This window comes from Salvia splendens, chromosome 15 (assembly GCF_004379255.2).
Source record: "Salvia splendens isolate huo1 chromosome 15, SspV2, whole genome shotgun sequence".
Classification (NCBI taxonomy): Eukaryota; Viridiplantae; Streptophyta; class Magnoliopsida; order Lamiales; family Lamiaceae; genus Salvia; species Salvia splendens.
In genome coordinates, this window is record NC_056046.1 from 23077402 (window position 1) to 23094216 (window position 16815).

The 16815-nt window shown below is 43.9% G+C and overlaps 1 protein-coding gene across 1 annotated transcript; it reads left to right on the forward strand.

Moving 5' to 3' along the window:
* The first annotated feature begins 6873 nt into the window (after positions 1 to 6873).
* Positions 6874 to 16194, forward strand: LOC121767408 (geraniol dehydrogenase 1-like). The gene is made up of 6 exons (XM_042163674.1): positions 6874 to 6977; positions 7079 to 7192; positions 7825 to 7840; positions 15116 to 15628; positions 15730 to 15883; positions 15986 to 16194. Exons 1-6 carry the CDS (start codon positions 6880 to 6882, stop codon positions 16186 to 16188), a joined length of 1098 nt encoding a protein of 365 aa, XP_042019608.1. The 5' UTR covers positions 6874 to 6879; the 3' UTR covers positions 16189 to 16194.
* Positions 16195 to 16815: the final 621 nt, after the last annotated feature.

Here is a 16815-nt window from a genome sequence, read left to right on the forward strand (position 1 = left end):
TTAGGGTGACTCACTCTTAAAGTGACAACGTGACAATAAGTAACATCCAATTTGTAATACTTATGCAAGCAATATGTGATACACAGACAAACAATTCAGCATAAGGTTCCAAGTAATATGAAATACGAAATCAGAGAACTATGGTGATATCATAGTTAAAATAACAATTTAGGCAAGCAATCTGCGATACATAGGCAAGCATTCTGCGATACATAGGCTAGCAACTTGGCATATGGTTCCAAGCAATTTGCAATACGAAACTAAAGATAATCAAGCAATCTACGATACATAGGCAAGCAAGTCTGCCACGTGGCATGCTAAGGTTGAATCTGCTCCTAAATCTAACGGTTGTGCTTGGTGGTACAGTATCATCTTAAATGATGTTGTCATTTTAACACAAACCTAAATAGATTATTAAAAAAACGATTGATTACAAACATAAGTAATTTACTAGTTTAATTCTCTTTAATTATTACCCTTCTCTATTTTCAAAATTATTTTGAGATTAGCTTAAATTCAAAGATTTCCTTAACGTAATAATACATTACTTCTCAGCCTTCGGGATGTTAGGAATGGAAGTATGAATCCAGTTCTATTCAATCATACCAATCTCATTCCATTCCATACTACTGATCATAATCTTAGGAGTTTCTTGATATGATTAAATTGAATAAGAAGGAAATGAAATGGAGATGGAAATAAAATGAGGATGGAAATGGAATGGGGATTTCATTTCATTCCTGTCCATAGTTAATGTAATGAATACAAATGGAATGGAATTTAGTAGTATGTGTAAATTGTGTGTAGTGTGTGTGGAGTGTGCAATATGTGTAGAGTGTGTAAGGTGTACAATGTGTGTAGTGTGTGTAATGTGTGTGTGCAATGTGTGTAGTGCGGATTTTTATTAGTAATAATTAAAAATTCTAAAATTTTAGTTTTATTATAAAATTTTGAAATTATAAAATTGAGTGATATCAAATTGAAAATATAATATAATATTATAATATTTTATAATTAAAATCTAAAATATAAATAAAAGAGAAAAATAGAATGGAATGATCATTCCTTAATTAAATGGAAGGAATGACTATTCCCACGTGGAATGGAATGGTGATTTCTAAGGAAGAAAAATACTTCATTCATCCCATAGTAGATGTCACACTTTCCTTTTTAATTTGTCCCACAAAAGATGTCACATTTCCTCTTTTGGAAACAGTTTCTTCTCACATCAATTATAAAATTATATTTTCTCTCACCACTTAACACACAAATAACATCTCCTAAAATCTAGTGTCATCTACCAAGTGTGACATCTACTATGGAACGAATGAAGTACCAAACAAAGGTATGGAATGAAGGTAGAAATATCTACCACAAAAGTCGATATCATTTGTTGGGAATAAATCAAGCAAAAAATTGAGAAGATTGGGGAATCAAATCACAAGCAAATAATTGAGGAGATGTGGAATTAATTGTAAATTGTCGTGTGATATGGTAATTAGAAGAATTAGGGTGGATCCTTACCTTATTTGTATAGCCTCCCTCCTATATAGTTGGATGTAAATCATGGTGTAATTTAAAGTTGAATAAAAAGCAAATATTTCAACATGGCATCAGAGCAAAGGCTCAGAAAAAACATCATCATAGCCCAATAAACCTTTCCCGACCTAAGGCAGAAACCAAGTCATGGCCGAGGACGAAAGAAATCGAAACCAAACCAATGCTCTCAGACGACCACAAACTGTGGGTGAGTAAGAACGTTACCATAGCCGTAAAGCTCAATGGAACAAATTACTCGATATGGGCGCGGCTCATGAAAATTCAGATCGGGAGTAGGAGGGTACTCCGACACATAAACGGCAACCCGCCACCTCCCGAACCAGGGGCGGCCGGATACACGGAGTGGGAGGAGACGGACTTAATCATCTTCTCGTGGATTCTAGACAACATCGAAACCGATATCGTCATCGATTTCGCCCATCACCAAACGGCAGAGGCCTTATGGAAAAGCCTAGCCGTGACGTTTGAAACCACGTCTGATCCCTTTCTACTGTTCGATCTGGAGGAGAAGTCAGAAAATGTTAAACAAGGAGAACAGAGCCTTGAAACATATTGGCGGCACTTACATGGAACGTGGATAGATGTGGATCGGTGCCAAGAACAACCCGTCACATGTGGTGACAAAGGAATCGGACAATTCCGAAAATAGATCGAAACCCGGAGGCTATTCAAATTCCTAACCGGACTCAATCCGAGATATGATCAGATGATGCGAGAAGTCCTCAAAGACCGACCGTGGCCCTCAGCCGAGGTCGCGTACGGCTGGATAAAAAGGGAGACCGCCCGACTCAGGATCATGCCGACAATCTCCACCGAATCCGCCGGCGCAACCAACGACATCACCTCATCATCGGGCGGTGGTATTAGACTTGGATTCGCGGTCCGGAATCAGCCGCGAAGTGGACCACCGCCACACCAAACAGGGACAGGAGCTCCTCCAAATCACCGGCCATTCAAGGAGGATAAGTCGAAACTTTGGTGCTCACATTGTGGAAAGCACAAACACACCAAGGAATCATGTTTTCTTCTCGTCGGATTTCCAGAATGGTGGGACAAGAATCAAAAGGCCTAGGCGAAGCTAGCCATCGGAATGACCGACAACGGAAGAGGATTGTTTCCCACGGTCGGAGCGGGAAACCAGGAGGCTACCGACGCTCAAGGACGGCAGGAAAACATGGGAGGAACAATCGGGGAAGCGGCGGTCGCCGAGATTCGGAGAGGCGGCGGATCGATTGGAGGTAAAGGGTTGGGGTTCTTTAACCCTAGCCCTAATTTCTCTCTTGCACATAAGCCCCCAGATTCTGAATCTTTCCAAATAATACCCCCAAAATCCGGATTATTATGTCATGAACCCCAGCAGGATGATAAATTGCAATTGAGTCCCCTAGGATTTAGAAATTTGAAAAATAACCCCCAAAATTCAGAAAAATCCTTTGTTAGCCCTAATTATTTTGCACCCCTTGAAAATACTTATATTGCATGCATGGCAAGAAAAGTAAAGGGTAGCAATGAAAGTGAATGGATATTTGATTGCGGGGCTACAGATACTATGACTTATGATATGAAGGATTTCTCCACCTTTAATGGGGCAACTAAAAGCCAAATTCAAACTGCTGGTGGGGAATTAACATCTGTGCATGGAAGTGGAACAATTGAGATATCCTCAAGTCTGAAACTTAAAAACTATCTTTATGTGCCAAAACTATCTCACAAACTGATGTCTATTAGCCTTGTGACTAAAGAACTGAATTGTACCTTATTGATGCACCCGAATTTCTGTGTCTTACAAGATATCAGGACGAGGAGGATAATTGGGCGTGGCACTAAGCGTCAAGGCCTCTATTATGTGGACGAGATAGCTCACCAAGGTGGCGCCGCGATGCTTGCTCACGAATCTGCTGATAGGGAAGCTTGGTTATGGCACCAAAGAATGGGTCATCCGTCTGCGGGTTATTTTAAATTACTTTTTTTGAAATTTTCTCATCTTAAAGACATTTCTTGTGAGTCATGCGTTTTGGCTAAGAACCACAGACAGTCATTTAAACCCAGTAATACGCGTGTTAAAGATATTTTTTTCCTAGTTCATGCTGATGTGTGGGGCCCTGCACCTATTACTGGTGATCATAGTTTTAAATATTTTCTCCTCTTTGTTGATGACTGCACTAGAATGACGTGGATATATTTTTTGCGAAATAAATCTGAAGTTTTTGAAAAATTTGTCACCTTTTTTAAAAATGATTCAGACGCAATTTCACAAAACAATCTCGATTCTTAGGTCAGATAACGGGAGAGAGTTTGTCAATAGGGACATGGAAGACTTTTTTAAGACACACGGGTTAGTTCATCAAACCTCGTGTCCTTATACACCAGAACAAAACAGGGTAGCTGAGAGAAAAAATAGAATTCTTCTTGAAATAACTCGAGCTCTGTTTTTTTACTCAAATGTACCAAAATTTCTTTGGCCAGAAGCGGTCGCTACCTCAGTTTATCTCGTGAATCGCCTTCCTACAAAAATCCTTAACATGAAAACACCCCATCAAGTCCTTTCAAATTTTACAAAAATCCCGGAACCTCTTACACTTCCGCTTAAAATTTTTGGATGCTTCGTCTATGTACATGTTCCAAAACACGAGCGCACAAAATTTTCTGCATGTGCGATAAAATGTGTCATTATTGGTTATGGGGTCAATCAGAAGGGATATAGGTGCTATGATCCATCGTCTAGAAAAATAATCACTACTATGAATTGCAACTTTCTTGAGTGTGAGTATTTTTATCAAACCCAACTTCGAGGTCAAGGGGAGAGTAGAAATAGCCTAAGGGAAATAAATGGACCCCCAAGTTGGTTGGTGCCCCCATCAAGCGACTATAAGGCGGAACCAACAGAACGAGCTAGCGCCATCGCCGAGCAGGTCACATCCACTATAGATCCTCCTTAGCCAACCACGCCTCACTCGAATCCTCTTCCAGTGATATCTGAGGTAACTCCCCAACCAGAACCTGAAAGTACATCCTTTATTTCTAATGATTCTAGCGTAGATGAAGTCACTACTATTGATGGGGAAACTGGTCGATACATTATTCCTCAACGCAACACTCGAGGAATTCCACCTAAAAGGTACAGTCCGGAGAAGGTAGGGGCTAAAAGCAGATACAGAGTAGCGAACCTTGCTAAAGCCAATCTCTGAAATGCCAAGAGCTTTCACAACTGCTCTGTACGAAGAAGAAGAGATCCCTCAAACCGCTGAAGAGGCTATGAAAATAACTCATTGGAGAAAGGTGATGATAGTGGAAATGAATGCCCTTATGAATAGCAAGACATGGGAAGTGTGTGCCAAACCAGAAGGTGTGCGAGCCGTAGGATGCAGGTGGGTCTTCACCATCAAAAGAAGACCAGATGGATCGATTGAACGATACAAGGCAAGGTTGGTGGCAAAGGGATACACCCAGACATATGGAGTCGATTATGCTGAGACATTCTCACCGGTTGCCAAGATGAACACCATCAGGGTCCTACTCTCTATTGCAGCCAACAAGGAGTGGCCACTACACCAGTTTGACGTTACTAATGCATTCCTACATGGGGAACTCTCAAAGCCAATTTATATGGAAGTCCTGCTAGGCTTTTCTGAGGACTTTGAAGGTGGAAAGGTGTGCAAGCTCAAGAAGACGTTGTATGGGCTAAAATAGTCGCCTCAAGCCTGGTTTGGAAGATTCATCGAAGTAATGAAGAAGTACGGGTATAAACAGAGTAACTCTGATCACACTCTGTTTTTAAAAAAGAGAGAAGGGAAGATCACTTGCCTTGTTATCTATGTAGATGACATGATTCTCACTGGCGACGATGAGGAAGAGATTAAGCTACTAAGACAGAACCTGTTCTCATAATTTCAGATGAAAGATCTTGGACTGCTGAAGTATTTTCTGGGAATAGAAATATTGAGATCAAAGAGGGGAATCTTCATCAGCCAAAGAAAATACGTCCTCGATTTACTGGCAGAAACGGGGATGCTGGATTGCAAACCAGTAGATACTCCTATGGTCCAAAATCATGGGTTGCAGATAGTAGAAGGAGCAGAACCTACTCATCGCACGAGATACCAGCGCCTAGTTGGCAAGCTAATCTACTTGTCCCATACTAGACCTGACATTGCATACGCGGTTGGAGTGGTGAGTCAGTTTATGCACAAACCCCAAGAAGCTCATTGGGAAGCAGCACTGCGGATTTTTCGATACCTAAAAGGAACACCGGGACATGGAGTGATGTTTAAGAAGCATGGCCATATGGACATATATGGGTTCACAGATGCCGATTGGGCCGGAAATCCAAATGATTGAAAGTCAACCGTTGGGTACTTTACGTTCGTTGGCGGCAATCTGGTTACTTGGCGAAGTAAGAAGCAAAAGGTGGTAGCTTTGTCAAGTGCTGAAGCAGAATTTCGAGGAATCAAGAGTGGATTGACCGAGATTCTATGTCTAAAAAGACTAATGACCGAGTTGGAGTTAATGCCTTTCGGACCCTGCAAACTATTTTGTGATAACAAGGCAGCTATCGCCATATCCGAGAACCCAGTACAGCATGACCGGACAAAACATGTTGAAGTTGGTCGACACTTCATCGAAGACAACATTGAAGCAAAGGTGGTGGATCTACCGTTTGTCAGATCAGAAGACCAGCTGGCTAATATTCTTACCAAAGTTGTGGACTCCAGAAGTTTCCATGAAGTATTGGGCAAGTTAAGTATGGATGATCCCCTTATTTAACTTGAGGGGGAGTGTTGGAAAGAAATCAAGCAAATAATTGAGAAGATTGGGGGAATCAAATCACAAGCAAATAATTGAGGAGATGTGGAATTGATTGTAAATTGCCGTGTGATATGGTAATTAGAATTAGGACGGATCCTTACCTTATTTGTATAGCCTCCCTCCTATATAGTTGGATGTAAATCATGGTGTAATTTAAAGTTGAATAAAAAGCAAATATTTTAACATCATTCTCTCCACCAATTTAGATTGCCTAAGAGCGGAGCTGATCTCCTACTCCACCATTCCTGCAGAGTAGGAGATCCGCACCGGTCTAAGAGTAGTGTAGAATTTGTGTGAAAAAGTTGTTGGTAATTTATTGATCAAGTAGTAGTAGTTGTGTAGTTCATTGTATCTACGGATAACGCCACGCTAGTTAGTAGTTATGGCCCTTGAACTACCGCTATAATGCCCACCTTCCCCAATCCGCACACCAATACTTATATCTCAATTCCTGCTTGATATTTTCTTGCACCTTTTTAACTTGTTACAAACCAATCATACCAAAAAGGTAAAATGGCGAAGACCCCAGAAACAGAGCACCCAGTGAAGGCCTTCGGATACGCTGCCACTGACACTTCTGGAAGCTTCTCTCCCTTCAAGTTTTCCAGGAGGTATGTTTTCTATCTGGGATTGTCAAAGATCACAACTTTTTGTTGATTTTTTGAAAATTTTGTAGTTTGGGATGTTTCTGAGGTTTGGATGTGTGGTGCAGGGCTACTGGTGAGACAGACGTGCAGCTCAAGGTTTTGTACTGTGGTGTTTGCCACTCAGATCTGCACATGGCCAAGAATGAGTGGGGCTTTACTCAGTATCCCCTTGTTCCCGGGTAAGACCATCTCCAGTTATACACTAAAACCTCCTAAAATAAGATACGTGTAATTTGCTCTAATGCTACTAAAAAACCAATCCCATTTTTAATTTTTGATTAAAAAATAGCTATCAGTTTTTCGAAGTTTGTGAGAGAAAAAAGGCATAATATAGATAATAATTTTTTAAGTTTGAGTTAGTTTAAATAATTGAAGTAAAATCATATTTGACTGGAGATTTACACTAAAATAAGTTTTAGTTTAGCGGAAATGGTTGGAGATGCTCTAAGAGATTGATTGATAGAGTTAGAGAGGAATACTTATTTTGCAAATCACTAATTATGACATCTTTCAATTGAAAATCATCTATTGCTTGGATCTCATCTTATGGAACAATTGTACTCCCTCCGTCCATGTGTAGTAAGGGTATTTCTTATTTTAATAAAATTTTGTCAAGTAAGTTAAGTAAATGGATAATAAAGTAGGAAAGGAAAAAGATAGAATAAAGTAAGAAATAGTAAAATAATAAAGTAGAAAAGGAAAAAGATAGAATAAAGTAAGAAATAGTAAAGTAAGGTAGAAGAAAGTTGATTTTTGCTAAATATGAAATGACTCGACAACATTGGGATAATAGTTAATTAACCTTGTGTAGGCATGAGATTGTGGGAGTTGTGATGGTTGGGCGAATTTTTGATGGTAGTGAATGCGGGTAAAAAATATAGATCACGACACAGGGAATTACGTGGTTCGATTTACTGAGGTAAATCTACGTCCACGGGAAGAAAGGAGGGCAAGATTGTATTGCTTGATCTGGTTTACCAGCTTACAAATACAGACTTGCTATATGATATTTGATGTCTAGAGAGCTTTTTTCTCCTCCCTTGTCTATCTGATCTAAGTTCTATTTATACATTGAACTAAGATCGTGGCTTGCATCACCACTAACTAGGTCGTGGCTTACATCATCACTAATTAGGTCGTGGCTTACATCATCACTAATTAGATTGTGGATGTCGTGGAGGTCATGAGATCCTGCATGGGTCCACCACTAAATAGATCGTGTAGTGGAGGTCGTGGAGGTTCTGCATGAGTCCACTATCTCCCAGTTCGGTCGAATACTGAGACCGAACTGCTGAACTATTGCCGAGCAGCTTTTGCCGATCTGAGAGTAGAGCTTGATTGGTTGGCTTTTACCGAGCTGTAGGCTGGGGCCGAACTCTTTGGTAATGCCGAACTGATACTCTTCCTTGGGGACCGAACTGCTGAACTATTGCCGAGCAGCTTTTGCCAATCTGAGAGTAGAGCTTGATTGGTCGGCTTTTACCGAGCTGTAGGCTGGGGCCGAACTCTTTGGTAATGCCGAACTGATACTCTTCCTTGGGCTTTGGGCTGATGGGCCGTCACTGCTATTGGGCTTGTTTAGTACGTACCCCATCACTACCCCCCCCCAAAAAGCGAAGTGAATCACTTCGGCGAAGCGAGTCACTTCGGCATTCTGGATAAAGGTACGGGGAAGGCTGACGTCAGGGGACGTGCCTTGCGCGTGACTGCATTAAATGCGACAGTAAAATCCGGCCGTTGAATCCTGAAAAGGTGGGATTCGAAACGGTGCGATGATTTTGAAATCTTCTCCGAATCTGATAAATACGTCCTTTCTTCATCATTTGAACACTTTTGCTATTGCTTCTTCTGCATTCTCTCTCTTTTGCGTAAAAATTTCCTTCCGCTTTCAAGAATTTCTTCAGAATTTCTTCAGACTTTCAAAGAGTAAGAACTATGTCTTCTTCTTCTTCTGAGTCAGGTAGCGGTAGGAAAGGGGATAAGGGGTCTTCTAGCCGGAAAGAATCCGGGGAGAAGACCGTAGAGTATTTTCACAGCATCTTGAGTAAGGATACTGTGATATCCCTACACGAAAAATATTTTTTTCCTGGGGGGAAGGTTGCGATTCCCGACGACCTTCATAGGGCTGACTCGCCGCCGGAGGGTTACGCCACCGTTTATGAAGCCGGCTTGGAATGCGGGCTTCGTTTCCCTCTTCCCCCTGCCTTTGTAGAGCTGCTTGATTTTTTTCAACTCCCTTTAGGTCAGGTGACTCCGAACTCTTGGAGGCACTTATCGGCCTTTGCTGCCGAGCTGCGTAGGTTAGATAAGGATCTGTCTCTGAGGGCAATCCTTAATTTCTTCCAGTTTAAGAGAAAAGGATCTTGGTTTTACTTGATCCCTTTACAGCCTTTTAGGGCATTCTGCAAAACCAAGTGGCCAAAGTGGCAACATCGCTTCTTTTTTATAATAGGACAGCGGCTCCGGGCTTTCCCTGGAGAGGGCCGAAGTCCGTGATTCCTCATCCTCGGTTAGAACCGTTGGACGAGCTCGAGGGCGAGCTCAATAAGATTCCTATGATTAGGAAGCAGTACCTGGAGTCTGAGCTCGTCAAGGGCGACTTCGTGTTCGACTCCTCGTCTTCGGACGAAGAGACCGAGGGTGAGGAATTCTTTTTTGTGCCTTACTGCTTTTGTGGCGAAAACTAACCTTGCTTTCTTGCTTTTTGGCAGTGAACATGCTAAATAAGATTAGCCGCAAATCCTCCGAATCTAAGGAACCGGAGAGGCTGAAAACCAGCAGCTCGGCTTCTGATGCCGAGAAGAATCCGAAGAGGCAAAAGACCTCTTCGGATCCAAAGAAGCCGGAGTCGACTTCGGCAAGGGGGAAGGGGAGGATTCAGAAACCCCCAAGAGCGCCAGAGAAAGACGTGGTCTTGGCGCCTCCTTCGGAACATATCTGTGAGCCCTTTTTATGGCCCACGGACTTCGCCGAGGTGAATTCTCTTCTTGATTTTCTGGCCTTGCTTTTTTCCTGTATTTTTTGTGGCCCCTCGGTTGACTTTTTCCTTTTTCCATTTTCAGAGGAACGATATCCTCTCCAAGCTCGTCGCCGTTGAACTCTCCAAAGCGTCCAACGATTATGCTGAGATGCAGAGGAAGTTGGCGGCTGCTCGTCACCAGGCCGAACAGGCTAAGGCAGACTTTGAGAAGGCCAGAGCTGCTAGGATCTCGGCCCAGGATGAAGCCCAGTTTGCCAAAAACCAGCTCGTCATCCAGCGAGAGCAGACGAAACGGAGGGATGCTGCCGCCGTGGTTGCCCAAGGGGAGGTTCTCCGTGCTTTCGCGGAGAAACTCTTTCTGAGCAATCAATTTTCGGCCTTTGTCGGTGATCTGCTGAAACTGATGACCGATAATGCCGAGCAGGGGCCCGAAGTCGTCCTGCCGCTGTACGGCCGAGAGATAGCAGCTCGTCTCCAGAGTCTGCCGCTCCTTGAGGAGCTTGCTTCGTCCTCGGTCCTGCTTTCTGCTGACCGAGTTCGTAGTTGCCGAGCTGACCGGGACGAGAATATGGAGGCTATCTTTGCCTCCTTAGGGCCAGTTTCACCCGCTCCAATTTTCCACGGAGAGGGTGAGACCGAGCAGCTTGATCAGCAGACCGGAGACAGGCAGGCCGAGCAAGAGGTGCTGCTGATCGGTGATGGGGGCACCGAGCAGGCTGGGGGGAGCAGGGAGGCCGAGGCTGAAGCTGAGGCAGACAAGGAGAAGGAAGCTGAACCTCACCGAGGAGCCGGAGACGAAGCTGGCGGAGTATGATTTCGTCTCCCTTCTCTTAGTTTAGTTTCTTCCTTCTTGTAAAATGGCCTTGAAGCCCTCGTGTAAAAAATTTTTTCTTATGAATGAAAAAATTCTTCTTTCTGCACTTGTGTCTTCGTATAGCTTTTCGTACTCTCTTTTACTCCTGTTGTGGTTTACTACCTGCTCAGTAAACTGAAATGCCGAACTGACATAGCTGCTTTGTATTCTTAACTCTTAAGGAGCTGGAGGTACTTCACTGGAAGCGGCTATACTCTTCCGCTTTAGACGAAGCTGAGAAAAAAGCCATAGCTGACCAGATGAAGAATGACGAACTCTTGGCTTGTTTAGTGAAGCTGGAGGCCGACAATAAGGACTTAGAGTCCGAAAAGAAAGATCTGGAGGCCGAGCTGAACACTGCCGTCGCTGAGAGGACTGCGTATGAGGATTTCATCTGCAGGCGCGGGGGAATGACCATCTCTGAAGTTCAGGAACGAGTTGACGAACTGTGGGAGGAATATCACGTACTCCGGAGGAACAATGCGCTGGAGAGCTCGGCTTGCCAACAAGTCGTGAAATCATTGCGGCGCTGGGCTTCTCGGTACGACATCATTCTTTCCCGGCGTCCCTCAATCGAGAGATTCCTTAGGCATTTCCCGCCAACAGATGGTCGCACTCCAGCTCAAACCCCTGATTCACTTGCTCAAAACCCTACTCCAAGTCAGCAACGAACTCAGGAACAGCCGGAAACGTCAAGACGAGAACGGACTCAGGAGCAACCGGAAACGTCAAGACAAGGACGGACTGAAGTTCGTAGAGGAGCTGTGATTATGAGTGAGCAAGATCAACAAATGCTTCGTGAAGAGACTCTTCGCCGCCGAGGTGCTAGAGCTTCCCGGGCTCAGGGAAGAGGCGGTAGGTCGATTAGAGCATCTCGTCGACCTGCTTATTCTTCAGCTGCCGAGAACGCCCGAACTCGGCTTCACGAGGATTTTTTTAATAGGTGGCTCAACTTTAGCAACCGTGGACAGTAGAATAGTCCTTTGTAATAGCGTAACGCCTTCTCGTAGGGCAGCGGAGTTGTATGCCGAACAAGATTTAATAAATGAAATTTTCATTTCGCTTCTATCACTGCGTATTTACAGCTCAGCGAAAAAATTTCATCGTGCTCGTCCTCGGTCTTATGAAGTAAAGTTCTTTGACCGGACTCGTCCTCGGTCTTATGAAGTAAGCTTCTTTGACCGGACTCGTCTTTGGTCTTATGAAGTAAACTTCTTTGACCGGACTTGGTCCTCGGTCTTATGAAATAAACTTCTTTGACCGGACTCGTCTTTGGTCTTATGAAGTAAACTTCTTTGACCGGACTCGTCTTTGGTCTTATGAAGTAAATTTCTTTGACCGGACTAAGCTTGTGTCCTAATTTGGCGAGTTTTATCGCTCGGATCGGACTTTCCCTTGTCCTAATTTGGGGATCGGACTTTCCCTTGTCCTAATTCGGCGAGTTTTATCGCGTGGATCGGACTTTCCCTTGTCCTAATTCGGCGAGTTTTATCGCGTGGATAGGACTTTCCCTTTGTTGCAGTTCGTTTCAGACGAACTGCTTGTTTCTTAAGCTGAATTGTGGTCTTGTATCCTCCTTAGAAGCTTGGACTCACAATCGTTGGCTTATATATGTTCTAAAAAGGGGATCAGCCTTCGAAGAACAAGATACCTCAGTAACATTTGTAAGAGACGACACGCACATAGACAGACAAAACGCACATAGACAAACAAAACGCACATAGACAAACATGAAAAACAAGTAAAAAACAAAGAAAGCACATACCCCTAGGACCGAACTAGACACAAGACTGACTGACCGGACTGTCTCTTACAAATGGAACTTCTTGAGGTTGGAAATGTACCATGTTCGGGGTACTTGTTCTCCTGACATGTGAGTCAATTTGTAAGACCCTTTGCCGAGGACTTCTGACACCCGATATGGACCTTCCCATGTGGGTTCGAGTTTGCCCAGCTTTTCTGCTCGGCTTACTTCGTTGTTTCTCAAGACGAGATCTCCCACTTGAAATTGCAGCTTTTTCACCCTTTGGTTATAATACCGGGCTACTTGCTCCTTGTACTTGGCTGCTTTTATGCAGGCCAATTCTCTTCTTTCTTCGGCCAGATCTAGTTCGGCTCTCAGTCCGTCCTCATTCAGTTCTGCTGAGAAATTAAGAGTTCGGGGACTGGGTATGCCGATCTCAACCGGAATCACGGCTTCAGTGCCGTACACCATCGAGTTCAGCTCCGGTGTGACTTCGGTCATTTCGCCTGCCTCTGACTCCGGCTGCTGTGATTGCTATGCTTGATGGTGCCGATCTGATTGCTCGGCACTTTTAAGCGCAATCTGCAAACACTCTTGCTCTTTTTTGATCACCTCGGATGACCGCTATCCCTCCTTTAGTGGGGAAGGAGTTCGGCGAGGAAGCCTCTGATCGCTATGATCGGGCTTCTTTTTGTCTTCTCTAGATGAGCTGTCTAAAGACCGTTTTCGACGGTCTGCCTCATCGGCACGAGAAAACTGGTCCGCAATGTCCCACATCTCTTGAGCTGTTTGCGGACTGCATTCCACGAGCTTTCTGTAGAGAGCTCCGGGCAGGATTCCATTTTGGAATGCCGAAATGACAAGTAGATCATTGAGATCATCTACTTGTAGGCATTCCTTGTGGAACCTCGTCATAAAGTCGCTGATCTTTTCGTCGCGACCTTGACGTGTAGAAAGCAGCTGAGCCGAAGTGATTCGGGCTTCCGCTTTCTGAAAGAACCTCCTGTGGAAAGCATCCATTAGATCTCGGTAAGATCTAATGCTGCCTTTGGGGAGGCTATCGAACCACCTTCTTGCGTTCCCGATAAGCAGCTCGGGAAACAGCTTGCACATATGGACCTCATTGAGACCCTGGTTCGCCATGTTATACTGATAGCGTCCCAGGAAGTCATGAGGATTCACTAACCCGTCATAAGTCATCGACGGAGTTCGGTAGTTCTGTGGCAAGGGAGTTCGGGTGATATCGTCCGAGAACGGAGTCTTCAATGCTCCGTACATGGCGAACCCGACATCTCTTCGGTATGGAGGAGATGGAGTTCTCCTGTGATTCCGGTACCGAGGAGGAACAGGAACATCTCGGGGTTGAGGATTCTTCTTCCTGGAAGACACGACACTACTGCGGTAGTGACTTTCATGTCTGGATGAGGAGGGAGAATCCACCGTTTTCGTCTCCGGCTTTTGGCCCTTTTGCAGGAAAATTAAGAACTCTTCCTGCTTCTCGGCCAAAAACAACTTGACAGCCTCGTTCAAATCGGGCTGCTGGGAAGACTCGGTGCGATGAGTCTTTGAGCGGTTTGTTCCTTCTCCGTGAGAACTGGAAGTAGATTTCTCCCGAGGCTGTTTTCCAAACCTGCGGGCTGGACTACCTTCCTCATGGTTATCACGGACGGAAGCACGGGTATTATGTGATCTGGTATGCATTTTTTTGGTAGAAGAGGATCAAAAACTCGCTTTATCACAAATTTGGTTCTCTGTTTCCCACAGACGGCGCCAGTGATGGTTGGGCGAATTTTTGATGGTAGTGAATGCGGGTAAAAAATATAGATCACGACACAGGGAATTACGTGGTTCGATTTACTGAGGTAAATCTACGTCCACGGGAAGAAAGGAGGGCAAGATTGTATTGCTTGATCTGGTTTACCAACTTACAAATACAGACTTGCTATATGATATTTGATGTCTAGAGAGCTTTTTTCTCCTCCCTTGTCTATCTGATCTAAGTTCTATTTATACATTGAACTAAGATCGTGGCTTGCATCACCACTAACTAGGTCGTGGCTTACATCATCACTAATTAGGTCGTGGCTTACATCATCACTAATTAGATCGTGGATGTCGTGGAGGTCATGAGATCCTGCATGGGTCCACCACTAAATAGATCGTGTAGTGGAGGTCGTGGAGGTTCTGCATGAGTCCACTATCTCCCAGTTCGGTCGAATACTGAGACCGAACTGCTGAACTATTGCCGAGCAGCTTTTGCCGATCTGAGAGTAGAGCTTGATTGGTCGGCTTTTACCGAGCTGTAGGCTGGGGCCGAACTCTTTGGTAATGCCGAACTGATACTCTTCCTTGGGGACCGAACTGCTGAACTATTGCCGAGCAGCTTTTGCCAATCTGAGAGTAGAGCTTGATTGGTCGGCTTTTACCGAGCTGTAGGCTGGGGCCGAACTCTTTGGTAATGCCGAACTGATACTCTTCCTTGGGCTTTGGGCTGATGGGCCGTCACTGCTATTGGGCTTGTTTAGTACGTACCCCATCAAGTTGTGACTGAAGTTGGTAGCAAGGTGGAGAAGGTGAAGGTTGGTGACAAAGTTGGTGTCGGAGTCTTGGTTGGCTCGTGTCGCCAGTGTGATCAGTGCACCAATGATCTTGAAAACTACTGCCCCAAGCAGATACAAACTTATGGTTTCCCTTATCTGGATGGCACCATTAATCGGGGAGGCTACTCCAATATCATGGTTGCGGACGAGCACTTCATCATCCGTTGGCCTGACAACTTCCCCCTAGATGCCGGTGGCCCTCTCCTGTGTGCCGGCATCACAACATACAGTCCACTGAGGTACTTTGGACTAGACAAGCCCGGGCTAAGAATTGGTATCAATGGACTTGGTGGGCTAGGGCACGTTGCTGTCAAATTCGCTAAGGCTTTTGGAACGAAGGTTACAGTTATCAGCACGTCGCTTAGCAAGAAGAAGGAAGCTATTGAACGCCTTGGTGTGGATGAGTTTTTGGTTAGTCGCGACCCGGAGCAGATGCAGGTGAAGGAAGATATTGGATTTCATGTCTTTATTCGTCCAAAAAATATCTTTTAACTTGTTGAAAGTAAACCCTTTTTGTATGTCTGTTTTCTGCTTGGTAGGCTGCTGTTGGCACACTAGATGGCATCATTGACACCGTCTCCGCGTCCCATCCAGTTGTGCCGTTGCTGAGCCTGCTGAAGCCAAACGGGAAGCTCATCGTGGTTGGTGCACCAGAGGCTCCCCTGCAGCTGCCTGTTTTTACCTTGATCCAAGGCTAGTGGCATTGCGTTGCGCAATCTTAGTTGTTTCTGTTTCAATCCGAGCAACGCCTTTTGGTAAAATTTGAGTATAACATTTTCATGAGATGGATGGCAGGTAGGAAGACGATAGCTGGGAGCGGGATAGGAGGGATGAAGGAGACGCAGGAAATGATTGATTTCGCTGCCAAGAACAACATACTAGCGGATGTGGAGGTAATACCGATAGACTACATAAACACCGCTATGGATCGGCTGTTGAAATCCGATGTGAAGTACAGGTTCGTGATCGATGTTGAGAACTCGTTGAAACCCGAGTAAGAAGTAGCCCAGAAAATGGCTTGATCTTGTTCCATCTTTTAGTATGAATAATAATGTAGACTGACATTTTGGGCCATGTTATTGATGGTGAATTTGAGGTTGTGATCAATCTGTTTTCTATCAGATTTAATGTTTTGGTGATACATTTTGAACTCCTTTGTTATATGCTATGTTGTACTTTGGTATGCAGCTCTGAGTTTAGCACACTTCCATTTTTAAAAAAATTTATTTCTAATAAAATGGAGCATATTCTCCACTAATAATATTCAAACCATTTTTTCTTTTTATATCCTTCATATTTTATTAATTTTGTATTTACATTTGTATTGTTCCCAAATTCTCTATTTTTAAGGGATGGAAGGGGTATAGTAGTACTCCTTCCATCCCATAAGAATATGGGTGGATGATATGACACGAGAATTAAGATAAAATTGATAAATAAGATAGATGAAGAGAAAAGTAGTTAAAGTAGTGTTAGTGGATAGTCAAATTCATATTATTATTAGTGTTTTGATTGAAGTATAAGTTGTAAATCACTTGATATATATGATAATATATTAGGATAATTTTCCATAAATGAAATGACCATAATTTTATGGGGCGGACGAAAATGGAAAGTGCACATAT

Excerpts from the sequence above, each read along its gene's own strand:
- LOC121767408 (XM_042163674.1), top strand. The coding sequence starts at position 6,880 with ATGGCGAAGACCCCAGAAACAGAGCACCCAGTGAAGGCCTTCGGATAC. Across the intron at positions 6,978-7,078 it reads CCCTTCAAGTTTTCCAGGAG|GGCTACTGGTGAGACAGACG; the intron begins GTATGTTTTCTA and ends TGTGTGGTGCAG. Across the intron at positions 15,629-15,729 it reads GCGACCCGGAGCAGATGCAG|GCTGCTGTTGGCACACTAGA; the intron begins GTGAAGGAAGAT and ends TCTGCTTGGTAG.